At 37.8% G+C, this 26695-nt stretch overlaps 1 protein-coding gene across 2 annotated transcripts; it reads right to left on the reverse strand.

Moving 5' to 3' along the window:
* Nucleotides 1-830: 830 nt before the first annotated feature.
* Nucleotides 831-19362, reverse strand: ZFAND1 (zinc finger AN1-type containing 1). Of its 2 annotated transcripts, XM_043979391.1 has the most exons (9): nt 19160-19362; nt 16823-16902; nt 11957-11999; nt 10343-10382; nt 7675-7802; nt 7492-7583; nt 4549-4670; nt 3319-3474; nt 831-3224 (listed from the first exon to the last, which is right to left on the reverse strand). In XM_043979391.1, exons 1-9 carry the CDS (start codon nt 19318-19320, stop codon nt 3054-3056), a joined length of 993 nt encoding a protein of 330 aa, XP_043835326.1. In that variant the 5' UTR covers nt 19321-19362; the 3' UTR covers nt 831-3053. The 2 variants fall into 2 exon arrangements, with proteins under 2 accessions (XP_043835326.1, XP_043835334.1); XM_043979399.1 differs by lacking the exon at nt 16823-16902 and having other exon boundaries at nt 19160-19344.
* Nucleotides 19363-26695: the final 7333 nt, after the last annotated feature.

Here is a 26695-nt window from a genome sequence, read left to right on the forward strand (position 1 = left end):
TCGGCTAAAACCTTGGAGAGCTTCCAAGGAGCTACTGGCCTTTGGACATGACTTCCACCTCTAGAACTTCTTTTCCTACAATCTTTTGTTGTCTGATGTTGTAATCTGAGCTCTGTGATCTTGGGCAAAGTTAGTCTGGTTTAATCTCTACTGAAATCATTAATTCTACCTGTACCACTTTTGACAAATGGTCATTCAACTTACATTTAGGGTTTTAAAAAATTATTATATAAAACATTACCATATTTGTAATTTTGAACAAGAAAACTTGGTTAAAAGAAAAAAATTAAAGTGAAAAAAGTATGCTTCAGTCTGTTCCATCAATAAGTTCTTTCTTTGGAGGTGGATAGTATGTTTCATCAATAGTCTTTTGGGATTGTCTTGGATTGTTGTAGTGTTGAGAATAGTCAAATCATTCACAGTTCTTCATCAAACAATATTGCTGTTTCTGTGTACAATGTTCTTTTGGTTTGGTTCACTTCACTATACATCATTTCATGCATGTCTTTCCAGGCCTTTCTGAAGTCATCCTGCTTGTCATTTCTTATAGCACAATATTCCATCAGCATCATATACTACAATTTAGCCATTCCCCAATTGATGAGCATTCCTTTGACTTCCAATTCTTAGCCACCACAAAGAGCTGCTATAAATATTTTTGTACAAATAGGTCTTTTTCTCTTTTTGGGGATGTCTTTGCGATATAAGCCTAGCAGTGGTATTGCTGGATCAAAGGGTATGCACAGTTCTATAGGCCTTTGGGCATAGTTCCAAATTGCTCTCCAGGATAGCTCGATCTTTTTACAACTCCACCAACAGTGGATTAGCACCCCAGCTTTCCCACATCCCCTCCAACATCCAATATTTTCCGTTTTTGTTATATTTGCCACTCTGATAGATGTGAGGTGATATCAACCTACATTTGAATACCACTGGTGACCTGGAACTCAATAATCAACATAGAGTTATTGATTGACTGCTACATGTGCCAAGCACTGTGCTAAGTGGTGGGTATACAAATAAGAAAAAGATAGTCCCTGAACTTGAGGAGCTTACGATCTAATGGGGGAAGACAATATACCAAAAGAAACTAAAAAGAAGGGGAGAGGAAGGCAACCATGAAAGGGTACCTGGTGCTGGGATAGGATGTTCATAGAGTTGAAACCAAGGAGAGCAGCTGTTGGAAAATGTTACCTGGAAAAGTCTGAGTCCCTTAGAAAGGGAGGTCTTTGGAGGAGTTCATTGCTATGCCCTTCAGCCCTTGTCTGAAGGGAGAGGCAACTGATGGTGCTGAGGAAGAGGTGAGCATCAAAGCTGAATCAGTAACGTTGTAAAAACCCATTGATACTATGTTTGATTTTCAAAAAAACCTGCCTTTCAAGATCCTCGAGGAATGTTTTTTGTTGCTTCAGCACTAAGCACTGTTCTTGCCACAAAATAAGGACTGAACTGATATTGCAGAAATGATTCTTATTCAAGTATGAATTGGATGAGATAAACCGATCCCTTTGAAATTCAATGTTTCCTTGAATATTGTCCCTGAAAATACATCTCATTAAATCCTTCAGGATGACTTGGTGGCAGAGTTTGGGAAAATACAATGATTAATCTTCCTTTTCCCTAAGATGACCTCATATCTATCTGGGCTATTTTACTAAAGCTTCCATAAATAGTGCTAATGTTGCCTTTAAAGTGCTGGAGCTGGAAGCAGGGCTAAGGGATTACCTGGTTCAACCTCCTCATTCAAAAATAAGCAAAGACTTAGAACGAGCAAACAATCCTCTAAGACCATATGGCTTGGTAGTGGGCACCTGACTCCAAGATTGGTTCACCTTCCCCCTAAATCATGAGGCCTCATTTTACACAACACTGTGGTAAAAAACAAAACAAAAAATAAACCTTTTCTCCACTATTTCATTGAATCCTTAAAATGGCACAGGGCAGATGGCAACCCCATTTTATAGATGAGAAAAATGAGTCTCAGGATGACTGAATAATTTGTCCGAAGCTACAGAGATTGCATGTACCTGAGTACTGAAGTTTGACACACTTTCATACCAGTATTCTTTTAACTATATGCCTAGCTTTTTGCAACAGATAGGCACTTCTAGGAACATGTATGTAAAAACAGATTTTTAAAAATCAATCTTTTCACATTGAAATTAACAAAAACTATTAAGCTTTTGCCACAAATTTCTTTTGAAACGCAACCTGTCTTAGCAGAGGTCTCAATATTGGAGGATTCTCTTCCTCTCTACCTTTCCCTTCTGTCCTGCCCTCCTCCTGCAACATTAAATTGGAATTCCCACCTCCCCCCTTCCCATCCTTTAACCTTAAACCACAACCCTCTTCCCTCTCTCAAGACTATTTTCATTCACAGTTTCTGGCACACTGAACTTTAATATTTAGTGATGATTTTGTACAGGAAGGTATTTCCCACACCTAATATTTGGCATTTTTACCACCCCCAGCCCAACCCAACAGGGCTATTATAAGGCTCAAATGAGATATTACATTATAAAGCACTTTGCAAACTTTAAAAGTTATTATTGGGCAGCTAGGTGGCACAGTGGATAAAGCACCAGCCCTGGATTCAGGAGGACCTAAGTTCAAATTCTTGCCTCAGACACTTGAAAAGTGACCCTGGGCAAGTCACTTGACCCTCATTGCCTGACCCCCCCCCCCAAAAGTTATTATTATCATCATTATTGTTATTTCTATACCTCCTCTTTTATTCCTTCTGGTGATAAAGTTTTAGATAAAGAATTACTATCTATCAAAGAATGACCTATGTGCTTTCTGTGTGTACATATATACCATGATACATAAAATTTGAATTTGATACTTGTTTTCAGCTCCAAACTTACTTTTATGATCACTTTCAGCATAATTACAAAAATATTTTATAGAAAAACTCATAAAACAATGTATCATTGTCTTAGTGGAACTAAGCTTAAAAGGACCTTTCTCTGAAGAGCACATAGTGTTAATATTTAATAAACTAATTGTGAAATGTATTGTTTTCCTATTGATTGCAGGTTGTCTTTGAATGGCTAATTTGAGTAAGAATCAGCATTTTCCAAAAAATGTTCTTCGTTATTAAGATATTCTAAGACAATATTTCCACCATTATATAAAGGGCAATCTTCCTTAGTAATCCATGTGTCCAAAGATTGATCCGAAGGTAAGGCTTCTCCTGTTGCAATGTTACATAACCTTAATTTCTGAAAAGAGACAACAGGATTATAATTAATAATCACACCTTGAAGTAATTTACCATTTTTCCCATGACAATTACTACAAATTAGTCAATACTACCTTGGCTGTGGCTTTGTTGTTCTCGTTTTTAAGGTTGGCTAATGAAGCTGCAAAATCCACCACCTTACCAATACTCCATTTACCACAAAAGAACATGGGTTTGCTTTTCTCCTTGCTTCCCTTAGGTAAGAATACCTGAAAGTAAATTCTTTCTTCCTGCAAAAATAAAGTTAAAAAAAGTACACATTAAGCATTTCCCTTGGCCAAGAGAATGCCATTCTAAAAACAAGAGGCAATAGTAGTTTGGAGCCAAGAAGAGGGACAAAAATAAGAGACAGTGTAACAACTAGGTGAACACCAATACAAAAGAAAAAGGGAAGGTGATAATCAACCCACTAGGGGCTTTTGTTAGTGATTTTCAAGTGTTCAGCTGAGAAATAATGGGAGCAAAGGTGCTCTTCCTCTAGACTTTTAATGACTTCTTAAAATTACTCTGAAAAAAAAGGTGACATTTCTCCTTCTAGAGCAAAAACCACAACAAAAAATAAATGTGAGTCAATTTTCACTTCATCCAATGAATAATAATGTATTGTAGAACTCATCTTTAATTCTACAAGGGACATCAATAAGGTTCACTTTATAGAAATTCATTTTATAACCAGCTCTGTGGGGATGTAGCTACACTCTAAGGGAAAGAACAGAGAGTCATGGAATGTAAGTGCTGAAAAGAACCTTGGAAATCAAAATACAACCCCTACTTTTTTTAGTGGGGTAACTGAAGTCTAGAGAAGCTTCACAATTTGCCGAAATGCAGAGAATTAAGAGCAAAACTCAGATTCAAACTCTTGATTCCCAGGTCACTATATATCCCTGCTGCTTCCTTCATCTGCAGTAGGTATTACAAATAGAACCCAGATCTCATGACTTCTAATCATACTGCTAGATGATTCAACTTATAAAAAACCAACAACTTTACATTAAAGAAATGTCTATGGTAATTAAAGAACTGTCTATACTAATTACTGCTACAACAAAAACCCATTTAACAAAAAAAGTTCAAGCCCTAGAAATAGGACCATTGTGTTTAAATAAAAGATAGAATAAAATTCCATTGTGGTTAAATATGGACCCCTTTTACTGCCCACAACACATAAGCTCAAATGCACATACACAGACACATACACACAGCTTTGAAGTCTAATAAGTTAAGATTTGGTGAAATGGAACAACACACATTTTTTTTTTGGTTTGTTTGTATAACACACATTTTTTAAAACAATTAAGCCCAACCTGTGGCAAAGATTTATCTCCATCAGCATGCATTTTTAACTTCATCAGTGCAACTTTTGCTGCAGTTCCACTGTTCTTTGCACCTCTGCGTCCTTTGCTTATTGTTGCTCCTTTCTTAGAATCTGAAAAATAAGAAAATTAGTACCTGATGAAATTATCATAGGCTACATTTTCTAGTCTCATTACAAGTGCTTAATGATAATTTTTTTTTTTGGTGAGGCAATTGGGGTTAAGTGACTTGTCCAGGGTCACACAGCTAGTAAGTATCAAGTGTCTGAGACCAGATTTGAACTCAGGTCCTCCTGAATCCAGGGCCAGTGCTTTATCCACTGTGCTACCTACCTGCCCCTTAATGATAAATTTAAATTTTTTTTTTTTAGTGAGGCAATTGGGGTTAAGTGACTTGCCCAGGGTCACACAGCTAGTAAGTGTCAAGTGTCTGAGGCCGGATTTGAACTCGGGTCCTCCTGAATCCAGGACTGATGCTTTATCCATTATGCCACCTAGCTGCCCAAGTCTTTAGTCTTTAAGAATGTATTATGGGGGCAGCTAGGTGGCATAATGGATAAAGCATCAGTCCTGGATTCAGGAGGACCCGAGTTCAAATCCGGCCTCAGACACTTGACACTTACTAGCTGTGTCACCCTGGGCAAGTCACTTAACCCTCATTGCCCTGCCCCCCCAAATAAAAAAGATTCTATTCTTAGTAGGCCTGGTGGTAAGGTCATAACCCACCATTGAGGAAAATTTCTATTGGAGGCTTCTTTTTCTTGCCAAGGAATAACTGGAGAGTTTGCACAAAGCAGAGACTTTTCATTTCTGCATATTCTCCCACAGTGGAAAGTTCAGTGGATCTGGAGTCTGAGGAATTGGGTTCAAATTCTGACTTGGCTACTTTACCACCCATGTGCCTTTGGGAAAATTACTTAATCTTTTTGATCCTCAATTTCCTTATCCATAAAATGAGGAGGTTGGATGAATTCTAATGTGCCTTTTTTCACTGCTAAAAAAGCCTGATCCCTTTTTAGCAACATGAAAAAGATAAAAGTAAATATATACTTTGTTTAATAAACAAATCAAATATATTCTATGTCTTTACAGTGTATAGAATACTGGACCTGAAGTCAAGAAGACCCAAGTTCAAATATGGCTCAGACACTTATTAGCTTTGTGACCCTGGATAAGTTACTTAATGTGTCTCCGTTTCCTCATGTGCAAAATAGATATGATAACTTACCCCTGGGATTATTTTGAGGATAAAATGAGATAATATTTGTAAAATACTTTGCAAACCTTAAAGCACAACACGAATGCTAGCCATTATGATGATGATTATCATCCTCCTCCTACTCTTCAAGGATGGGTTATATTGACTCATCCATACTCATCACTTACTTTCATTTTCGAACAATGGATTCTGGAAGACATCTGATTAGAACCAGGTTTGTATGGTTTTCAGAATGGCATCCCAAACTAAAAATGACAGGATTAGATGTCTAGAACTGCGAGGGACCTCAGAGGTCATATAGTCCAACCCTCTCATTTTAGAGATGAAGAAATGAGACTCCTGGAGGTTAAATGACTTATCCAAGGTCATATATCACCTATGGGGCAGAGCTGGGATTTGAAGCTTGGTTTTCTGATTCTAAATCCAGTCTCTTTCCACAGTACCATCTCTAGCTCCAAGTAACAGGACTTGAGAGTTGAAAGGAATTTCAGCAGTCATCTAATACACTGAGGTCCCTCCAACTCTCAAAGTCTGTGACTGTAAAATTTAAAACAAATTAAGCAGCTCATAAAGACATAAAATGAAAAGGATAATTCCATGCAATTTTGAATCAATCAGAAGTCCCACTTCTGGGATACACCTAGTGGTGGTTCTTCAATCAATAAATCAATAAGCATTTAATTAAGCATGCTCTAAGTGTCGGCTACTTTACTAGATGATAGGGCTACAAAGAAGAAAGCTTAACAGTTCTTGCCCTCATAGGGAATCTCTCATTATAGAGGGAATCATAGATGGATGGATATGTATTAAATATCATATATATCATCATAGAGATGTGTTATATATGCACACAATATAATTTATTTATATATTGTTATATATGTATATGTATACATGCATACATACATATATATACACACATATGAAAATAACACCCACAAAAGATCACCTCAGGGAAAAGGCATTAGTAAATGGAGTGACCAGGAAAAGAGCCAAATCTCTCATATATACTCCCTTCTCTCCTATGACACAGCGGTCACCCTGGTGTAAGCCCATATCACCTCACATCTGTACTACTGCAATAGCCTGCTGGTTGGTCTCCTTGGCTCCAGTTTCTCTCCATTTTCGTCCACCCTCCATTCAGCTGCCAAAGTTGTCCTGGTAAAGCACAGGTGTGTCTTCCCTATTCAGTGAACTCTAGTGGCTCCCTAATACCTTCAGAATCAGATGTAAAATCCTCTGGCTTTTAAAGCCCTTCATGCCCTAGCCCCTTACAACACCTTAACACCACTGCCCCCAGCCCTGCCCCTCCACCAGACTCTTTGCTGTTCCTCAAACAAGACGCTTTATTTCTCAACTCAGTGCATTTTCCCTGGGTCCCTCATGCCTAGAATTCTCTCCCTCCTCACTTCTGCCTCCTGGCTGCCTTTGTTCAAAAATTAGCTACAATTCTACCTTCTACAGCAGGCCTTTCCCAGTCCCCCTCCTCCTGAAATCTTCCACTTACAATGTATATATACTGTTAATTCACAAGTTATATTTGTATGCTGTCTTCATCCCTGGACAATTTGGACGGTGTTTTCACTTTTCTGTTAGTGCTTATCAAAGGCTTTCTGACTAACTCTGAGCAGGTTCATGAAGCATGGAAGAGCTTTGGAACTAGCAGAGTGTACAAAGTAAAGGAAATTGGCATAACCAAATACTAAAGACATTACCTATGATATCTTTAACAAGCTGCTGTGTGGTAGCCATCCGAGCCTGAGGAACTTCTAGTTTTTCACATTCATGGTCTGACTGGTGCCGGTGTCTATACAGAACAGCAAAGTAGATACCGGTTGGTTCACAAACTTGCACACAATCTAAAAATACCTACACTCTTTGAATGGTCCAATGATCACCTCAGGCAAAAATTCTTCTCACAGAAGGGACATAACACTGGCACAAGCTCTCTTCCATTGCAATCCTTGTATGAACATGGGTAAGACGAGTGGTCATCAGTCTTCAATCTCTCACTTTTTATGTTCACCTAGAAATATAGAGAAGGAGAAATGTCCTCATAATTCACAATGACAGGAAACTGGATTTTATTTAAATCTATTTTGAAGAAATAATTTTAATATTGCATTAATTATAGCAATGGCTTTATTTTCATAAATGTTGTCTTTTGTCATCATCACATTTGTATGCTTATTTCATGTTTTATATTTTAGTTCTTAGAAGGAAGATGCTGTAGCTTTTTAGATCTAGTAAGCTGAGTTATTGCATACTCAACAGATGCTTAATAAACTTTTACTGAACTGAAGCAACCAGAAGAATGTTTCTGAAATGACACTCCATACATGTTTGTGTAATAAATGACTAGGTATACTAAACTTTTTAAGTTCTCTCGATAAAGACTAAAATATGTATACAATAACCAAGCTAAATGAAATATTCAGCTCAATTTTATATGACCTTCTTCTTTTATTTTGTGATATAATCACTCATTAAGAAAATACTTCCAAGAGATTCAGGGACTATGATCAGGTGATATCTCATCAATCTCAAAAATATGAACACCAAATAGGAGACAAGCTATACCGGTTTTGTTCTCTACCCAGATTAAACCTAGTGTTTAATTTAAAAAAAAAAATCACATTATTTAAAAAAAATAATATAATTATATGAAACATAAAAATCATATATTAGACTATCCCTTTATAGAAACAGAAGGGGTAATAGGACACAAGAACAAGATACCCTCATCACCCCCTCCAATGCCCTCCCTCCAAGTCCTGTTCATATCTAGGCACTGGCCAAGTCTCTAAGATAAATTCAGGAAAACACTGGCTAAAAAAACGGGTACCTTGGGGGTCTGGACTTTTTAACATCCTCCCATGGTGGTTCTACCAACATATGTTTTGACTTCATTACTTAATACTTGAATTCAGAGTCAGGATATAGTTACAGATACTTAACTGTATGAGGGGAAATAGTTCAATGTGGATTGATTTATAAGCTGCTTAGAAAACATATATGAATTTTGTTCTTCCCACAGAGAATACTCAAAATGTATCTAATGAAAGCAATGTTAACTGCAGCTAAGTAAGCTAATACTTATATTCCACATAAAATGATACCCCTAAATTTTTAAAGGTCACATTTTAACCTATCTAGTCTTTGTTTGTATAAATGAAGAAAGTCTGTATGAGATACATATTGCTTCACCTTCACAGTCTACATAAAAATGCCACACATATACATATGAAAAGAAAACTTACAACAAAACATTTTCATAAATGCTAAGTGAATGGTACATACTAACTCAGTCACCTTGTTCTGGACAACCTGTTCTGCTTTTCCTCCAGTGGGCCTGAAAGTATCCTGTCTCAGGTTCTAGAGTCTGTAGGAGGATCACTCATCTGCCTGCACTGTTGCCCTTTCCTCTCATGAAAAAGAATTTAATTGTCTTTTCTTCTCCACTAAACTACAAACTTCTTGCAGGTAAGAACTAAAACCTTACATTTTTTGGAATTGCCCAGAACACCTAGCACGATGTTTTGTACATAATAAACCCTCAATACATATCTGTTGAGAGACAGATTATAAAGTGAAAAACTCAATCTTGCACCTTTTCACAATATCCTGCTATTAGGCTCTAGTGAAAAAGCAAATCTGTATATAGATCTGAGTCAATAAAAAGTTATATGCTCTACTGTAAAAATTGTCAAAGATAAAACAGGGCCCAAATCTTGAAGTAGGTATGTAGTATGGCATAATGTAAAAAGTCCTAAAGAAAAGCTGGTCACCTGTGTTCTGATTAATTCTGCCACAATGTAACCTTGCCTAAGTCAAGTCACCTTTCTAAGCCTCAGTTTCCTCATCTGAAAATGATGAGTTTCACTATATGATATCTAAGCTTCTTTCCAACTTTGAAATCCTATACAGTTATCCCTCCCAATTTGCAACTTTCCCCACTGTGGTTTCAATACATCATGGATCAGTATTTTGTATTTTTAAAAATGATCTTTTTCATATAGTATTTTTACTTTAAATTGGCCTACATATAGCCTATGACCAAATACTTAACCCAAATTTTACAATTAGGTACTGTAAAAACCCCCAAAAAAAGAAAAGAAAAAAATTCAGACTTCTCTAATACAAAGGGAGGGCCAAAAAATTTTACATGAATTTTCCAGGTTACCGGGGTGCTGTGCCCCTAACCCCTGTGATATGGAAAGGATAACTGTAATTTCAAGGTTGGACTCTTTAATTTGCACATGCAAAAAAACCATAAGCACAAAAAACTGTACATGCCAACATATGAAAGATTTAACTTTTCTTAAAATGAACCTCAGTGGAAAAAAAATAATAAAGGGGAGAGAAAACCAGTTTTTCACATATTTCTTTATCTGATGTAATTTTATCTGGTATTAGGGAAAAAAAAAAAAGAAACTACAATGCCCAATTCCTATTACTCAGCCTCTTTACAAAAGAGAAAGACAGTGATAATCATACCTTAAATAGAAATACACGAGAATGTTTTTAAATGAAGTTTGAGAAAAGAGTTAACATGCTTATCCATACCTCAGAACAGCCATGAGAATCCCTGCTTCTGTGCTCAAGACTTAAACCAAAACCAAAACAAAACAAAATCAGAAGTTTAGCCATTTAAATACAATAGTATTTTTAGATATTTTGCATTTATTTGCTCTTTTATCATATTCAGAAGTAGTGTCAAATTAAAATAGAAACAGATCCCCACAACTGCATAATGACTTAGAAAACCACAAATTAACATTATCTATGTCATATTTTCATTTATTTTGTTAAATATTTCTCAATTAATCTGGTTTGGGTGACATGGAACTTTTGCAGGTACAAGTTTGATATCTCTGATGTATAATATTCTCAGGGCTATGATGATTATGTAATATATGTTATATAATTTGTAACTTTCTACATGAAATATTTTCTCTATTATATAATTAAATGTCAATTAACTAGAGGCCCAACTTTCCTATATTGGTATCTTAGTAATAGGGCTAGAGACTAGGCCTATGATTTCATTAGTATATGAAATACCCTTTGACCAACACAGACCAATAATGTCTCAATTTTTTTAGAGTTATTAAGAGGACTAAGAGATTAAATGGTTTGCCCAGGGTCACAAAATCAATATGTCTGAGGCAGGATTTGAACTCAGGTCCTTCTGGCTTCAGTCAGCAGTGCTTCTCTTAATATTTATAGCAAAAATTGACCACTGTATACCACCTTTCATTTGTATCCTTTATGATGTTCTATTTTGGGGGTCTGAACTTTGTAAATATCCTCTTAAATTGGTTCCATTAGCATATATTCTGGTTTTATAATTTAATACTTTGATTCAAAAATCTAAAATAGAATTACAGATGGATAATTGCATGGGGATAAAAGAACATTCACACTGCTCAACAGTTAAGAACATTTCACAAATATGAGAAAGCTTCCAACTCCAGTCATTTCTCAAAGACCATTATAGAAAAATATCAGATTTATTAGTTACTAAAGCATTCACCAAGGTATACTACTGTTATATTGATGCCAATATCAGATTAAGTAAATTTCATTAGGAAACAATATGCCTAACAATTTTTTTCGCCTTCTAATAATCCTTTCTCAATTTCCTGAAAACTAAGTTCTTTCAAGGTTTTACTCAATATATTAAATGTTACATCATATGACAGCTTAACTGGAAAATATTTTCCAAAATATACAGTCAATTCTAAAATTTTGATTTGTACTCCTAAATATATTCTTGATACCACTTGAGAGATTAGATAGCCCAGGTTTTGTTCTGATCTTAATAAACAATCATCACAAACTGCCCATCTTTGGCCATCAGTTTTGTACACTATAAGGACCATCAACTATCATTGACTCTCTTTGTGTGACTATTATTCTCACCTTTAATTGGTGTTTGAACCACATATAGGTTTGTAGCTCACATGCATCAGGTGTAGAGGACAAGGAATTCTAATGCATGGTACACATCCATGATTAAGTTTAGTCCAGTGAATGCTATAATGAATATTAATTAATAGCCACAGAATATAACCAGGATTTAAAACAAGAATAATCTCTACTATCTCAGTAAATAGCTTGGTAGAGACCTTGATACGAATCCTCCATTTTATAGAAAATACTGCTAATAGGCCTTACCAGAATATTCCTGAACAGCCATCACACACAAATGGAAGAAAATCTAAAAACAAAAGAAAAGATATTTACTTCTCAGACTGTGATTTTATTTTGTTTTCTTAAGAAAACTTTTTAAAAAAGTAGTATTTCTTTGTCGGTACACCATGCTATATATGACACAATCAAATGCAACTTGTGAGAGGAAGATAATGGAATTGGAGGTATTAGGAATGCGCTAAGAAGGATGAATAAGAAGTCAGAAATTCTAAGTTTAATTTCCTGATCTGCCTTTTAATTCCCTGATCTGGTTTTACTGATAATTCAATGAACCACTTTGTGCCTTGGTTATAAAATAGAAATAATAATTATGGGTCTTACCCACTTCACTGAAATACTGTTTGATAAACTAAGATGTATGTGGAAAAAAACCAAACACCTGAAAAGCAGGTTAAAGCAAGGGCAGGTAAGAGAATGAATACAAAGCATGGCACAGTCCAGTAAGAATGGTACTAGGAATGCTGAAGCTCAGTATGAGTGGAGGTCGAGAATTGCTAAGGATGACAAAAAGCTTTTTTGTTTTGTTTTAAGCTATGTTAGGGAAAAGAGAACTCCTGAAGGGCTAAGACCACTGTTTTGTAGGCTGGGAAGACAAATACACTAGAGACAAAGATAAACTACCTGACTCTTATTTTGTTTCTTTTCTTTTTTTTTTCTCTGCCAAGGAGAATGGCCTTTGTATTGAAACAAAAAATAACCTTTGCAAGACTGGAGAATAAGAGAAAAAGTGAAGAGAATGGAGTCTGCAATCTATAGGTCAGTATTCTTAACTACTATTCCTGACAAAATTATAGGAAGTCTTATCAAATATATTTCATAAAGTGGCACAGAACTAAGAAACTACAGGCCAAAAGCTTGGAGACTACCCAGAAATCTCATCTCTTCCTCGTCTCTTTCCTGGCTCCCTGTAAATCTCAACTAAAGAGCTATTTTCTACAAGAAGTCTTTCCTAGTCTTCCACATAATTCTGGGCTTTCCTCTGAAATGATATCCAAATTATCCTATAGGAAGTGTCTGGACATAATTGCTTTCATGTTGTCTCCCCCATAAGACTGAGTTTTTTGAGTGTAGGGACTTTCCCACCTCCCTTTCCGTGTATCCATATCACCTAACACAGTGCCTGGAACACAGGAGGTGACTTGTTCCATGAACACCTTCAAGAAAGGAGTAGGCACTGAATAACATCACAAAAAGAAAAATGGCTATTTTTGTCCGGAAACTGATTTCTAAGCCTGGCAGTCATTTCTGAATGAGCTATGAGGCAGAAACACCATGAAGTTGCTGGAGCAAAGATCAAAATTAATGACAAATTATAAAAATGAAAATGGATGCATAAAATTTAAACAAAGAGAAAAATTTGAAGGCCTTTTGAGGACTACAACAATGACAAGGATTGACAGTGTCAGACACAGATGGAGTAAACCTCAAATGAGAAGCTGCTAAGTGATGGCATAGGGAAAGAATCTGGAAGTGGCAATGAGGAACAAGATGTATGTTTATTTCTGGCTCAGTGCCAGGGAAAGAAAAAAAAATTATATTCAGCACTGGAAATGATAGGTGAGGAATGCAGTGTCCCCTAGAGGGAGCCAGTTTTCTGTGACTGCAAGTAGATGGAAAGAATGTGAAGAGTTTAGGATGAAGGGAATTACTGTAATTAAGAGGTGTTCCAAAGGGCACAATGTAAGGCAAGTGAAGAACATTAAAGGGAGATCTGGAGATGAAAAAGTTGAGTGGTAGAGAGGGGAAGGGTAGAGCTTCCCTTGGCCAATGGTGACTGACTCACAGGGATTAATGGAAGAAGAGGTAAATATTTACTAGTCAAAAGGCAGAGGGCAGTACCAGTTGACTGGGGCTCCCAATATACATGATGTTTGAGGCTGACATCCATCTGTTCTCTCCTTAAAAAAGAGTGAAGAGGGAACTGTAGTGACCCTGGGACCTGGGATAAGCTATGTTGAACAGAGTCAAGAACCAAAACAATAAAAGCAGATTAAGTTCAATCTAATAAAATTTAAATTTAGATTTAACAGAGAAAATGTAAAGTCTTATACGCAGCTTCCAAAAAAAAAGTTTTACAGATGCAAGATGGGAAAAATAAGGTCCAAAAGAATCTTATGAGAAATAAGACCTAGTAATTTCAGTGGACTGAAAGCTGAATATAATTCAAGTGTGATGTGACAGCCAAAAAAAGTGAATGTGCTCTTGGGCTGTACTGAGAGGCTCAAATAACCAAGGTAATCATTTTGTTATACAATACCAAAGTCAGACCGCATCTGAGGTACTGGGTAGTTTGGGCTACAACATTTTCATAAGGACTATGACAAGATGAGTGTATACAGAGGAGACCAACCAAGTGAGGTAAGAGAGGTATTAGAATCCATGCTGTATAAAATATAAGGTTTCAGGGGGCGGCTAGATAGCACAGTGGATAAAGTACCGTCCCTGGATTCAGGAGTACCTGAGTTCAAATCCAGCCTCAGACACTTGACACTTACTAGTTGTGTGACCCTAGGCAAGTCACTTAACCCCCATTGCCCCACAAAAATAAATAAATAAAGTATAAAGTATAAGGTTTCTGTGAAAGAAGTGCAATGTCCAGTCTAGGGACCATTGGGCAGACATGATGGCTTTATTCAAGTATCTGAAGGGCTGATAGGGAGAAGAGGGGTTAGGATTTTTCTGCATGATGTGAGAGGTGAGAACTAAGAGCAATGGGTAGAAGCTGCAGAGTGTTGAGAAAAAAAGCTTATTTAAAATTGGAGAGATCTTTAAATTAAAATGTGTTAGTGATGTTATACAGGGGAATCTAGTTTAAGAATGCAGTGAGACAAGATGACCTCTGAGCTTGGGACCCAAACAAAACCTACAGGAGACCTAAAATATGTAGTTTACTATCAAGAATAGTAGCACCTTTATTATCTGAAACACCACTGAGATTTAGAAGAGGAGAAAAAGTCTTTAAGCAACCAGACTAGCACTCACTAAGTCAAAATTCATTCTGGATGAATTCAGTTTTGAAACTTGCAGACCATGAGAAGCAGTAGATTAGAATACCACCCGAAGCAGGCATCTCTTCCACACTCAGAGGCCCTCACTCAGGGCTTCAACCTCAATTCACAAGACTGGTTTTCTGATTTTGAAGCCCACAGGCCATCAAATACAACAGATTAGAGGGGGAGAGGGAGGGAGGCACAGTGAAAGGAGTAAGAAGTTATAGCTGTGAGCAAGAGAGGAAATGGAAAAACTAGAAAAAGCAGAAACCAAAACTTACATATTATAGCAGGTTTTGCTGTTAAGTAAAGCATATTCCACTAACTACACTGTTTAACAGACAGCACAATATTACTGCATAATACAGTAACTAATGTTTATGAGTCATCAAAAAAACTTACTTGAGAATGCAAATTTATATGAAAACAATAAAGTACATAATACATTTTTGGGGGGCGGGGCAATGAGGGTTAAGTGACTTGCCCAGGGTCACACATGTAGTGTCAAGTGTCTGAGGTCAAATTTGAACTCAGGTCCTCCTGAATCCAGGGCCAGTGATATCCACTGTGCCATCAAGCTGCCCTGTTTTTATTTTTGTTTTTTAATAAATTTTCTGTTCAAAATGCTTTTTTCTTTTTTTAAGAGCTGTGGTTCTCAAAAGAGGAAACTCATCACCTTATCTAGAATGATTTGTTCATCAGAGGACAGCTAAAGTTTTACTATAAACCTGCTGCCATTTTCTAAGCTAATGAGCTATGCTTGGATCTGTTCCCAAATGTACAACAGAAACCTTTCTACTACACATACACATACCTTAACACTCACTCACACATTCTTTCTCCCTCTCTCTCTCTCTCTCTCTCTCTCTCTCTCTCTCTCTCTCTCTCACACACACACACACACACACACACACACACACACATGCACATATTCCATGGTATAGTAGAAAGAAAGCTGAACTTGGAGTCAAGAAAAATCTACATCAAAATCCTATCTCTTCCTCTTGCTAGTCATTTAACCTCACTGAGCCTGTTTCCTTATCTTTAAAATAGAGAGAATACTTGTGGTATCTACCTCACAAGGTTTTTGTGAGAATTAAGTGTACATAAGTTGTTGTACAAACCTCTGCTATGCAAATGTCAGTTACTATTTGTTACTGTAAAACATGTTTCCTTGATGTTGAGAACTACTTCATGAATTGAGGTATGAGGTGAATTTTTGTAATTCCGATACAAGGTAGGTGTCTATTCCAAGATTACGCAATAGACAATGACATGTTTTTCTGTGTACAATATGTAATTCCTCTAAATACCTTTCCTGTGTCTCATATTTAATTAAGAGTATGGACAAATAACTCCAGATATATTCACAAAAGGAATGTACTGTTGTACTTTGAGAGAGAGGTAGAATAAATTACAACTTATTAGAAAAGGACTTATCCTACAGTGTATCTAATATTATAAAGTAGAGTACTAACTGGCTACCACTTAGTCAAAAAATCAATGACTAGAAATCAATATTCATACATCCCCAGCCAAATTAAGTCCACTTCAAGGAACTCCCCCATAAAGAGCATAACAAAATCAAAACTCCCTTAAGCTGAAATTGTTCTTTTATGTAAAATGGGGATGGGAGCAGAAGTAAATTGGATTTAAATGCTCTTGTTGCCTGTAGTTAGCTAATAGTTATTGTTATGTCAAATAGGGGAAAATGGTATAAAGGCCCTATGCTACAGTGGGAAGAGGAGTACATTCCAAAGATCTGGTCTCAGTCCCAGCTCTCCACTTACTAGCTGTGGTACCTTAGGTACTTAACTTCTGCAGGCTTCAGATTCCTCACCTGGAAAATGAGGGGGTTGGGCCAGATGATCTCTAAGGTCCCTTCCATTTTTAACATCCTGTGATTCTCTGAAGAATCTCCTAGGAAAGACAGGAAAAGGGATACTCAAAAACATTTTTAATTTTAGATTAACTTACAGAATAAGAGAACATATAGAGATTTCTATAAGTGAGTGAAAAAAGCCCTGGCTCCTAGAGCTTTATAAGTGTGATTTTCCTGTAGATCAAAGCAAGACTGTGAGGAGGCTGGCAAAGGGGGCAGCTAGGTGGCACAGTGTTGATAAAGCACTGGCCCTGGATGAAGGAGGACCTGAGTTCAAATCTAGCCTCAGACACTTGACAATTACTAGCTGTGTGAACTTAGACAAGTTACTTAACCCTCATTGCCCCACTTAAAAAAAAATGTATGTAGCTCTTTGTAACTTTGATGCTCCCATCATCTGAGATGAAGATGAGGTCTAATTTCTGGGACAAAATTTTTCTGTAAGGCACTTCACTTAAACCTCTTTGTTATAATGCAAAGTAAAGAATTCAGTATGAGTCACTTGCAAATCTTCCCCTAATAAAGAAATCTAGCACTCAGCAGCCAGTGTTGTGATGACAAAATTTTAATATGTAGGTCATTATCTCTTCTAGACCAAATGCTGCTTGAACTATGGTAATTTTTTTCTTTTTTTTAATTAATAAAGTATTTTTTCCCATTACATGTAAAGATAGTTCTCAACTTTTGTTTATGCAAGCTTTCCAATTTCAGATTTGTCTCCCTGCCTCCCCTCCCTCCCTCCTTCCCTAGACAGCAGGTAATCTGATATAGGTTATATATATATATATATACACACACACTAACATTAAACATATTTCTGCATTAGTCATGTTATAAGAGAAAAATCAGAGCAATGACGAAAAACCTCAAAATAGAAAAACAACAGCACCGAAAACAAAAGAAATAGTATGGTTCATTCAGCATCTATACTCCACAGTTCTTTTTTTTTTTTCCCCCTGGATTTGGAGATCCTCTTCTATCATTAGTTCCCTGGAACTCTTCTGTACCATTGCATTGGTGAGAAGAATATAGTCCATCACAGTAGATCAACACACAATGTTGATGATACTGTGTACAATGTTCTTCTGGTTCTGCTCATCTCACTCATCATCAACCCACGCAAGACCCTCCAGGTTTCTCTGAACTCCTCCTGCTCATCGTTTCTTACAGCACAATAGTATTCCATTGTATTCAGAACTATGGTAATTTTAAATGGATAAAACAACATAACCCTGAGTAAGTCACTTAACCATGTCTGCCTCAGTTTCCTCAACTGTAAAATGGGGATAATAGCATCTACGTCTCAGGGTGGTGAGGATAAATTGAAACCGTATTTGTAAAGTGCTTTTTAAAATCTTAAAACTAAATATAAAAACACTAGATATTATTAAAATAAACATACTATAACAATGGATTTGTTATTCAAATTGCTCATCAAGTGCTACTGACCCCATGGTCTCATAAGGCTAGCCCTACTACTTCTTCCAATTACTAAAGCTTTACAATTGCCCAGCAGGTCCCATGCATAGACGCAAAGAATGTAACTTAGAAGACACTAGAGATCATCTAGCTAAGGGTTCTAAACCTAGGGTATGTGAATTTTTAAAAAATGCACATTTTAATAAAACTATTTCAATGTAATTGGTTTCCTCTGTAATCTTATGTATTTTGTTCTATGCACTTAAATCATGATTCTGAGAAATCCATAGGTTTCACCAGGCTGTCAACAGTATCCATGACACAAAAAGGGTTAAGGACCCTCACCAGCCCAACCTCTAACTTTACAGATGTGGAAACTGAAGCCTAGAGAGAGGGAGGAAGTGACTTATCTAAACTCAAACTAGTCACAACTAGAGCTGTAACTCCAAAATGGTAACTTCCAGACCACTATTCTTTTTGCTACACCGCAGTTGGGAACAATGTAACTCAGCATTCGGTTTACAGAGTGACGCCTACGGGTCTGACACAGCCGCCAGAAACCGCACGCTTCAGGAACCCAGTAGTCTTAGCTTCCAAGGACCGCCCCCAGAGCATTCAGAGGCTCGCAAACCCAGGCGGCGCGTGCCCGCCCCTCCAGCCAGGCCCCGCCCACAAGGGAGCGTGCCCCCTCCCTCCAGTCAGGCCACCGCCCATAAAGGAGTTTAGCTCCTCCCGACCAGGCCCCGCCCTCTCTGGGGCTGTGTCCCATCCGCTCAGCTACACCTTCCTAGCTCTCCAATGCCTTCCCTTTCCTTCCAAATACTCCGGGTCCCCAAGAGGCGGCGCCCGCTGCTTCCTAAAAGCCTCCCAGATCACCTTTCTGCCGGCAGTGCTCCACCTGGCAATGCTTTCCGATGTCCAACTCGGCCATCGTTACCTTCACGGCTTTCTGCTAAACGGAACAGATTGAAAGGAAGTGAATAATGAGAGCGGGCCGGAAGTGCTGAGGCGCGCGGTGATTTCTGGGATTTTAGCATTTTCCGGCAGCTAGAGTCGCTGCTAGAAGAACTTGAACGTTGTTGGCGGGGCCGGGGGCAGGAGGGGGGGGGGGGAGGAGTGAGGGCGGGTTTCCAGGGTTGGAAATAACCTAAGGAAGTGACTGCTGAATCTAGGGGATGCGCAGGCGCGGGACGGCCTCGCGTGGCCCGAGGACGCCCCCTTCGGACGGACCTTGGCGTTCTGGGAGCTTCGGTTTGCACTGGCATTTAATCTGACCTCGTACCATTAAATGAGTCAACACGCGTTGCGTCCTTCCGTAAACAACCTTCGGACTTTATCCTCCCTTACAGCAAACATATGGGGGTGGGAACCATCACCAGTGGACAGAGGAAAAAAAGCACTGGCTTTAGAGTCAGCTAGAACCAGGATCTGGGTTCAAATGCTACCTCATCTTTAAAACGAACGAGTTGGACTAGATAGCTTTCCGAGGTCCTGTCCAGCTGTAAATCTATGAGTCATTTAAAACACTGCCCCAATCCAGCTGCATCTGCACAGACTTTGATGTTAAAAGGTTTGCAAACCTATCTAGTAAATAGACAAATAGAATTTCAGAGCTGGAAGGAGTAGCTGTATCCTATACAACTATACTTCTTGTCTTTAAAGAATTTACAATCTAAGGGGGGGGGGAACCACACAAAAGGAAGCTGAAAATGGGGGGAAGGGGATGTATGATATGATTATGGATTTGAGTCGGATTAAACTCTGAGGATGGGGTCTGGAAGGTACCCAGCCCTGCCCCAGTATAGTTAGTTTAGAAGTTTATTGCTTGTCAAATTCTCACTGTCTCCTTTAAGTTTTATTGCCAATTAACAGTATTTTTACTTCTGCTCAGTCTCCCCACTTGTCAGCTACATATTAGTTTTGTCTGCAATCTGTCATATGTCAGAACCCCAGTCAGTGGGTCAGGGAGTTAGCCCACCAAACTCGGGGCTTGGCACAGGATGCAGCAATTGAGTTGAGACCAGATGTTCAGTGACATGTCTCTTTTTCTCAGAGCAGAATCCCCTTGACCCTAGGGTCCCAACGATGTGTTATTCTTTTATTCTTTATTCTATTTCTTTGACTTCCCAACATAGCCGAAGATAAATTTTAACCCTGTCATCCTTCTAGAATTAACACAACTACAAAACTATGCTAAAGCACCTGAGTGACTCTTCCTGTTATTTAGGTTGAATATCTTTAGAGACAGGGGCCGGGAGAGGGGAGTCAGTGGGAACTGTGAGATCTGAAACATCTGACTGTCACTCCCCTGTTTCCTCTTCCTTTGGTTTGACCTTGTTCCCCCTCCCCTTTTCCCCCTTGTTCCTGGAACATGTATGCATGTCTCCATACATTGATCATGAGCTGAACACGCACCCTGGGTGAGACAGGATTGGATGTTAGATTGTGAGCTCGACCTAGTGTGCATGGGGACTTCCCCTCTGACCAACATTCCTATATAAGGTCAAGGCATGTATTAGCTGGCGCGGTTCAGGCATTGAGCTTGCCCATTCCTGTGGGAATGTAATAAATCTGTCTCTGCTTGACTTGGTGGTCTCCTCGAGTTATTTGGGTAAACTGAGGCAGTTTGCTCCATACAGGGAGGAGACGGGAAGGTACCCAAGGTAAGCTTAGAGCAGTCCCAGGTTCCAGGACTGAATGACTGAACAACAACTTAATAAACCAAGCAAGGATATCCAAGGGGATTTTTAATGAATGTTAACTACAGACAGTGTCAAGTTTACAACCAAGTGAAATTATGAAAAATCACCATTTGTTGGTAATAAAATGCTTATTGATCGATAGATTGATTTGATTTAACCAAAAACAACAGAAACAAAAATCTATAGAGATAACCAGTGGTCATCTAGCTTTTGAAGACCTCCAGTAAGGGGGAACGGCTAACATCCCAAGTTCCATTTTTTGTACTTCTCTCATTGTTAGGAAGTTTTTCCTTGCATCAAACCTAAATTTACCTCTTTTAATTTCTTCTAATTTCTTCTGGGTTTGCTTTCTGAGGCCAAATAGAACAAATATAGTACCTCACATGATAAGCTTTCAAATACTTGAAGGCAGTGTCATTTCCCTCCTTCCCTACAAGACTTGCTTCTCTAGGTTATACTCTCTGAATTCCTTTACAAACAATTCTTGTATTGCATGGAATTGAGGGTCTTTAACATCCTCATTGTTCTCAAGACACCACACCTTATCAATGTTCTTTCTAAAATGTGGTGCCCAGAACTGAAAATAATTAGCCAGATGTAGTGTGACCAAGGCCAAGTATAGCAAGACCATCACCTACTTATTCCCTTGGTTCTTTAGTAAATGATCTTTCTAAGTTTCTGTCAGTCACTCAATAAACATTTATGTATTAAGTGCCTAGTATGAGTTAAGCACTGTGCTAAATAATGGGGATACGAAAAAGGCAAAAGAGTTTCTACCCTCAAAGAATTTACAATCTAATAAGGGAGGGAAAATGCAAACAGACATGTATAAAGTAAGCTCCATATAGGATATCCAGGAAATAAAGGCAGGCACTAGAATTAAGAAAGGTTGGGCTGTGATAGACTTAACTCTGCAATACAATGATCCAAGATAATTCCAAAGGATTATGATGGAAAATTCTCTCCACATCCAGAAAAAATAAAAAAGAACTGTGGAATCTGGATGCAGATTGAACCATACTGTTTCTACTTTTTTGTTTTTGTTTTTTGAAGTTTTTCCCTTTTGTTCTGAGTCTTCTCTCACAACATAACTAATGCAGAAATGTTTAATGTGATTGTACTTATATAACCTATATTAGATTGCTTGCTGTCGTGAGGAGCGGGGAAGAAAGGGAAGGAGAAAAATTTGGAACTAGAAATCTCATAAAAACAAATGTTGAAAATGATCTCTGCATATAACTAGAAAATACTAAAATACTTTTATGACTAAAAAACAAAAAAGGTTGGGGCAGGCTTCCAGTAAAAGATAGGATTATAGTTGGGACTTAGCCAGGGAGGTTAGTAGTCAGGAGGGAGAGCATTCCAAGCATGGAGGACAGCCAGAGAAAATGCCTGGAGGTAAGAGATGTAGTGTCTTGTTCATGGAACAACAAGGAGGCCTCTGTTATTGAATCAAAGAGTACACAGTAGGGAATAAAGTATAAATAGATGGAAAGGTAGAGGGGGTTAGGTTATGAAGAGCCAAACAGAGCATTTTATATTTGATCTTGGAGGCAATAGGGAGCCATTGAAGTTTATTGAGTAGAGGAGTGGCATGATCTGATCTATGCTTCAGGTAAAAAAAGACACACACAAAAAAACCATATAATAACCTACCTTTTGGAGATGAGCCTCCGAATTTAATTAGGCTGGTCCACACATAAAAGAATGTACATCTATCACCAAAACTTTGGAGTCTTTTAAAGACTTTGTGCTCCTTTGGCAAAATCTCCAAGTCACCTCTGCTTCCAAATGAATGAAATTAGGATAAGACTTTAGAGGAGGGATATCAACTGATATTACATAATCATAAACTCTAGTGACTTTCCCAGACTTGATGTAAGGCACTCTGTCAAGGTCTAGTTGCTATGAGTCTCTGTGAGACTTGATTGTTCTGAAGTTTCCCCTTTTCCTTTATGTAATTTTTCTTAGTTTGCAAAATTTCCTGGATATTAGTGTCTCAATAGATGTGGCTAAATCAATGTGCATATTCCAGTCAGTCACTTAATCCCTTGGGAATATTCTGTCTTCTGATCTTATCACGATTACTTAATCATTTATACACATACACATAAAACTTTTATACATATATATATATATATATATATATATAACTTAATCATATATGTATCCATATACACATACATATGTGTATAGCACCTGTGGCAGTAATGCAAAAGCACATCATAATTGTGATTTTTAGATTCTAAACTGGTTCAGTGACACCAATTATGGACATTTTAGTGAAATTAAGATAATAGCAGGTATTATATGCAGTACATTTACAGACTTTACATCTCTCTGATTTCAGAATTGGTGCTAAATGAAGTGTTGGGAAATACAGATAAAACAAGAAATACCAATTGTGTAGCTGACTTTACTTTTCTGCCTGATGAGATTCAAGTCATTTTTTTTTTATGGAAGAGCAGAATAAATTAATAAACATTTATAGAACATATTTTTAAGAGAATGCTCCAATTCATAAGATAATTAGAAAAAAATAATTTATTTCCTAAGGTGAAAATTCTGTTTTCCTGATTAAATTATCCCAAACTTTAAAGTTCATATCATGATTTGAATTGCAGAATAAGAGGCTACAGTTGTAACCATGTGATGGTTTCTAATAGTCTCCAAAGTTTTAAAAGAGGGCATTGGGGTGTCTCGTGTGTGGAAGAAACAGATTTGGGTTACTCTGGGTGATTTCAGCTGAGTGATCCAATTGGCATTCAAATTCAGATACAATTACTATAGGAAATTTGACAGAATAATTCAATCCTCAAAATCTGCAGCTGGCTCCACTAACTACAACAGCTGCATCCATACAATTAGGCCTTGCTAAGGGACAAGTAATATAAACTGTATAAAAAACCCCTGTGCCAAGCTCCTAGTACTTTCTCAAGCCTTGATGTTACTTCATGTTATGTTAAGCAAGTCTTTTGGGTTGCAAGATGCATGTGTCTCTGGCACTAAAGGCACCAGGACGTTGCATATCAACCAGACTCTGAGAAGCTACTATGAATACCTCTACATAAAAAAGTATTCTTGATTTAATTATGTATCTTTGTTTGAATAAACTGTAGCTCTAGAAAGAGAAAGTGCCCAGCGTAATTAATTATTTTGTATTCTAAAAAAGCACAGCACATAGGTTGATAGATTAAAAAGATAGTATTATATAACAAAGAGATTCATTCCCAGACTTTGTGAATATGTCAGTGGTTTAGTTGCAGTCCATAGGGACACTATGTTGATATCTCTATCACTAGAGACATTGTTTTCATTTCTAAGCTCAGTGTTCTAGACAAGAAAGAGTAGAGGATCTATCTTCTTGGTGGTAACTTAATTCCCATACTAGTCTCAGTGGAAGTCATTCATGTGGAGAAAAAATGGAGAGCAAGTTAGCTCCTCCCTATGTAGTCTCTTTACCTTGAATGTCTGAGTAATTCAAGTCAATATGGTTCATTTTCATAGAATTCCTCTGGTCTTCAGTTTCTTCAGCTATAAGATGGATCTAATCTGGATCAGGGCTTCTTAGACTTTGTCCACTTGCAACCCCTTTTCACCTGAGAAATTTTTATGCTACTCTGGGCATATAAGTATATAAAATAGGCATGCATAACCTTTTACTGTTGCCAAATTTTTTGCAACCCTCACATTGTTATATCACCCCATATGGGGTGGTGACCCACAGTTTAAGAAGCTTTGATGTAGATGACCTCTCTGGTCCCTTTCAATTCAAACATTCTATAAATAAGACCACAAGAGCCCTGGGAAGCCAATAAGGTCTAGTCCTCTACACAATAGGCAAATTAAAAGAGCCATTTTTAGGGATAATTGTTATGGGCATGGGGTACCTCAGAAGTTTTCTGGGGAAAATCAAGGAACCTTCTTCTTGAGAAACTAAACCTAAGGACAGATACACCTAAAGAGATAAGTGGCACCTGATCTGGACAGAGTTAGCTCCAGGACCACCATCCTTCATTCCAGTCTTCCCCACCCCTCCAGGAGATACGATAAGGTGTGGCTGCTGCCTTTGTAGCATGAGCAAGGACGGAGATGGCTCATCGGAGCCACCTCTCACCCAACTTCCCCCAGCCACCACCAGTGGGGGACGGTCCTTCCCCAATAAGGGAACTTTCCACAGTCAGATGATCACCCCAACGGACCACCATCGATCCTCTATAAAAGTATTTGCCTGTCTCCTGCTCAAGGAGATAGGTATCTCAGAGAACCATGCCTCTGTGCCATGCTTTCTCCCCATGAGAAGTCCAAGGACTTCTCTCTTGGTTTCCTTTCCCTAGCACCTAAATAAAATATTATTTTATTCTAATTGGATTTGTGTGCAAGAGGGTATAATGCTTTAAAGAGGAATTCCTAAGAACCCCTACCCCAAACCCCCACCAATTTTCCCCATAACATAACCTTTTACTTGAGAAGACTGAGGGAAGCAATCATACTTAGAATATGGGTCTCTTGATTAAAAACAATCTTTTCTTTCACCCTGCTGCCACCTTAAGTTCTCTTTTCATATCTCCCTGTCCCTTCTGAGTTAAAGATTAGCTGGAATTGAAGTCGGGCAACCATAGTTCAAATTCTAGCTTTGCCATTTTTTCATTGTGTGACATTAGACAAGTTATATAGCCTCACTTTCCTCACTATAAAAAGAATTATAATAGATGACCTGTTATAACCTTTACATCTCTAATTCTATAGTCCTATCAAAATTCTATAGTAGTTTAGACTCTCTGCCTCTATTTCTTCACCTCCTGGAACTTGACTTCTGTTCCTATCATGACTAAACTGCTGTGTTCAAGTCACCATTTTAATTTAATTTTTTTGATTGCCTATCTTCTTTATTAATAACCTACTTGTTTTCCAAATTAATAATCTGAGGTCCAGAAGAGAAAAATAATTTACAAGAACACAGACCTTTACATACATGATCTGCTATTCTTTCTGCTACCCTATTGGTTTGAGGCAGCCTACAAAGTCAAACCATATATAAAAGAAAACTATTTAAAAATAGTTCAACCTATGGCCCAAGTCCCTATGATGTGGGATTACAAGAACCAGTCCAGTCCTGGGGATCACCCAAAAGATGTATAAGGTTACCATTTTAAAAGGAAGAATGTTGAAAAGTTTAGTCTAAAGATTTAGGAGGGGATCATAGATTTAGAATGGGAACAGATCATATAGCTAATCTAATCCAACTCCCTTTAATTTACGTGTGAGTGAACTGAGGCCTAGATATGTGAAGTATCTTTTCCAAGAGTATAAGGGGTGAAGCTAAGATTCAATTATGGGTCTACTAATTCAAAATCTAGCACTCCACTGCACCAATCAATTAAGCACTTAACAAGCATTTATTAAGGCCAGATCAAAGGCAGCTAGGTGGCTCAGTGGATGAAGCACTGGAGTCAGGAAGGTCTGAGTTCAAAGTTGGTGTCAGATGTGTGCTAGATGTGTGGCCCTGGGCAAGTCACTTAACCTCTGTTTGCCTTAATCCACTGGAGAAAGAAGTGGAAAACTATTCAAATATCTGCCAAGAAAACTCCATGGACACTATTAGAGTGCTATGGTCAATGGGGTCACGAAGAGTCAGATACAGCTGAATAATATGTGCCAAATACTATGCTAAACCCTGCTTCTGTGTCTTATGAGGATCAGGTAAGGA

The sequence above is a fragment of the Dromiciops gliroides genome, chromosome 1 (assembly GCF_019393635.1).
Source record: "Dromiciops gliroides isolate mDroGli1 chromosome 1, mDroGli1.pri, whole genome shotgun sequence".
Taxonomy (NCBI): Eukaryota; Metazoa; Chordata; class Mammalia; order Microbiotheria; family Microbiotheriidae; genus Dromiciops; species Dromiciops gliroides.

What these genes read in the sequence shown, in the direction of transcription:
- ZFAND1 (XM_043979391.1), bottom strand. Translation starts at nt 19,320, where the DNA reads ATGCTAAAATCCCAGAAATCACCGCGCGCCTCAGCACTTCCGGCCCGC. An exon ending in GGAGCACTGCCGGCAGAAAG is followed by an intron (nt 16,903 to 19,159) that starts GTGATCTGGGAG and finishes TGTCTTTCCTAG; the next exon opens with GAGATTCTTCAGAGAATCAC. An exon ending in CCAACCCCCTCATTTTCCAG is followed by an intron (nt 12,000 to 16,822) that starts GTGAGGAATCTG and finishes TTTTGTTTTTAG; the next exon opens with ATTTTCTTCCATTTGTGTGT.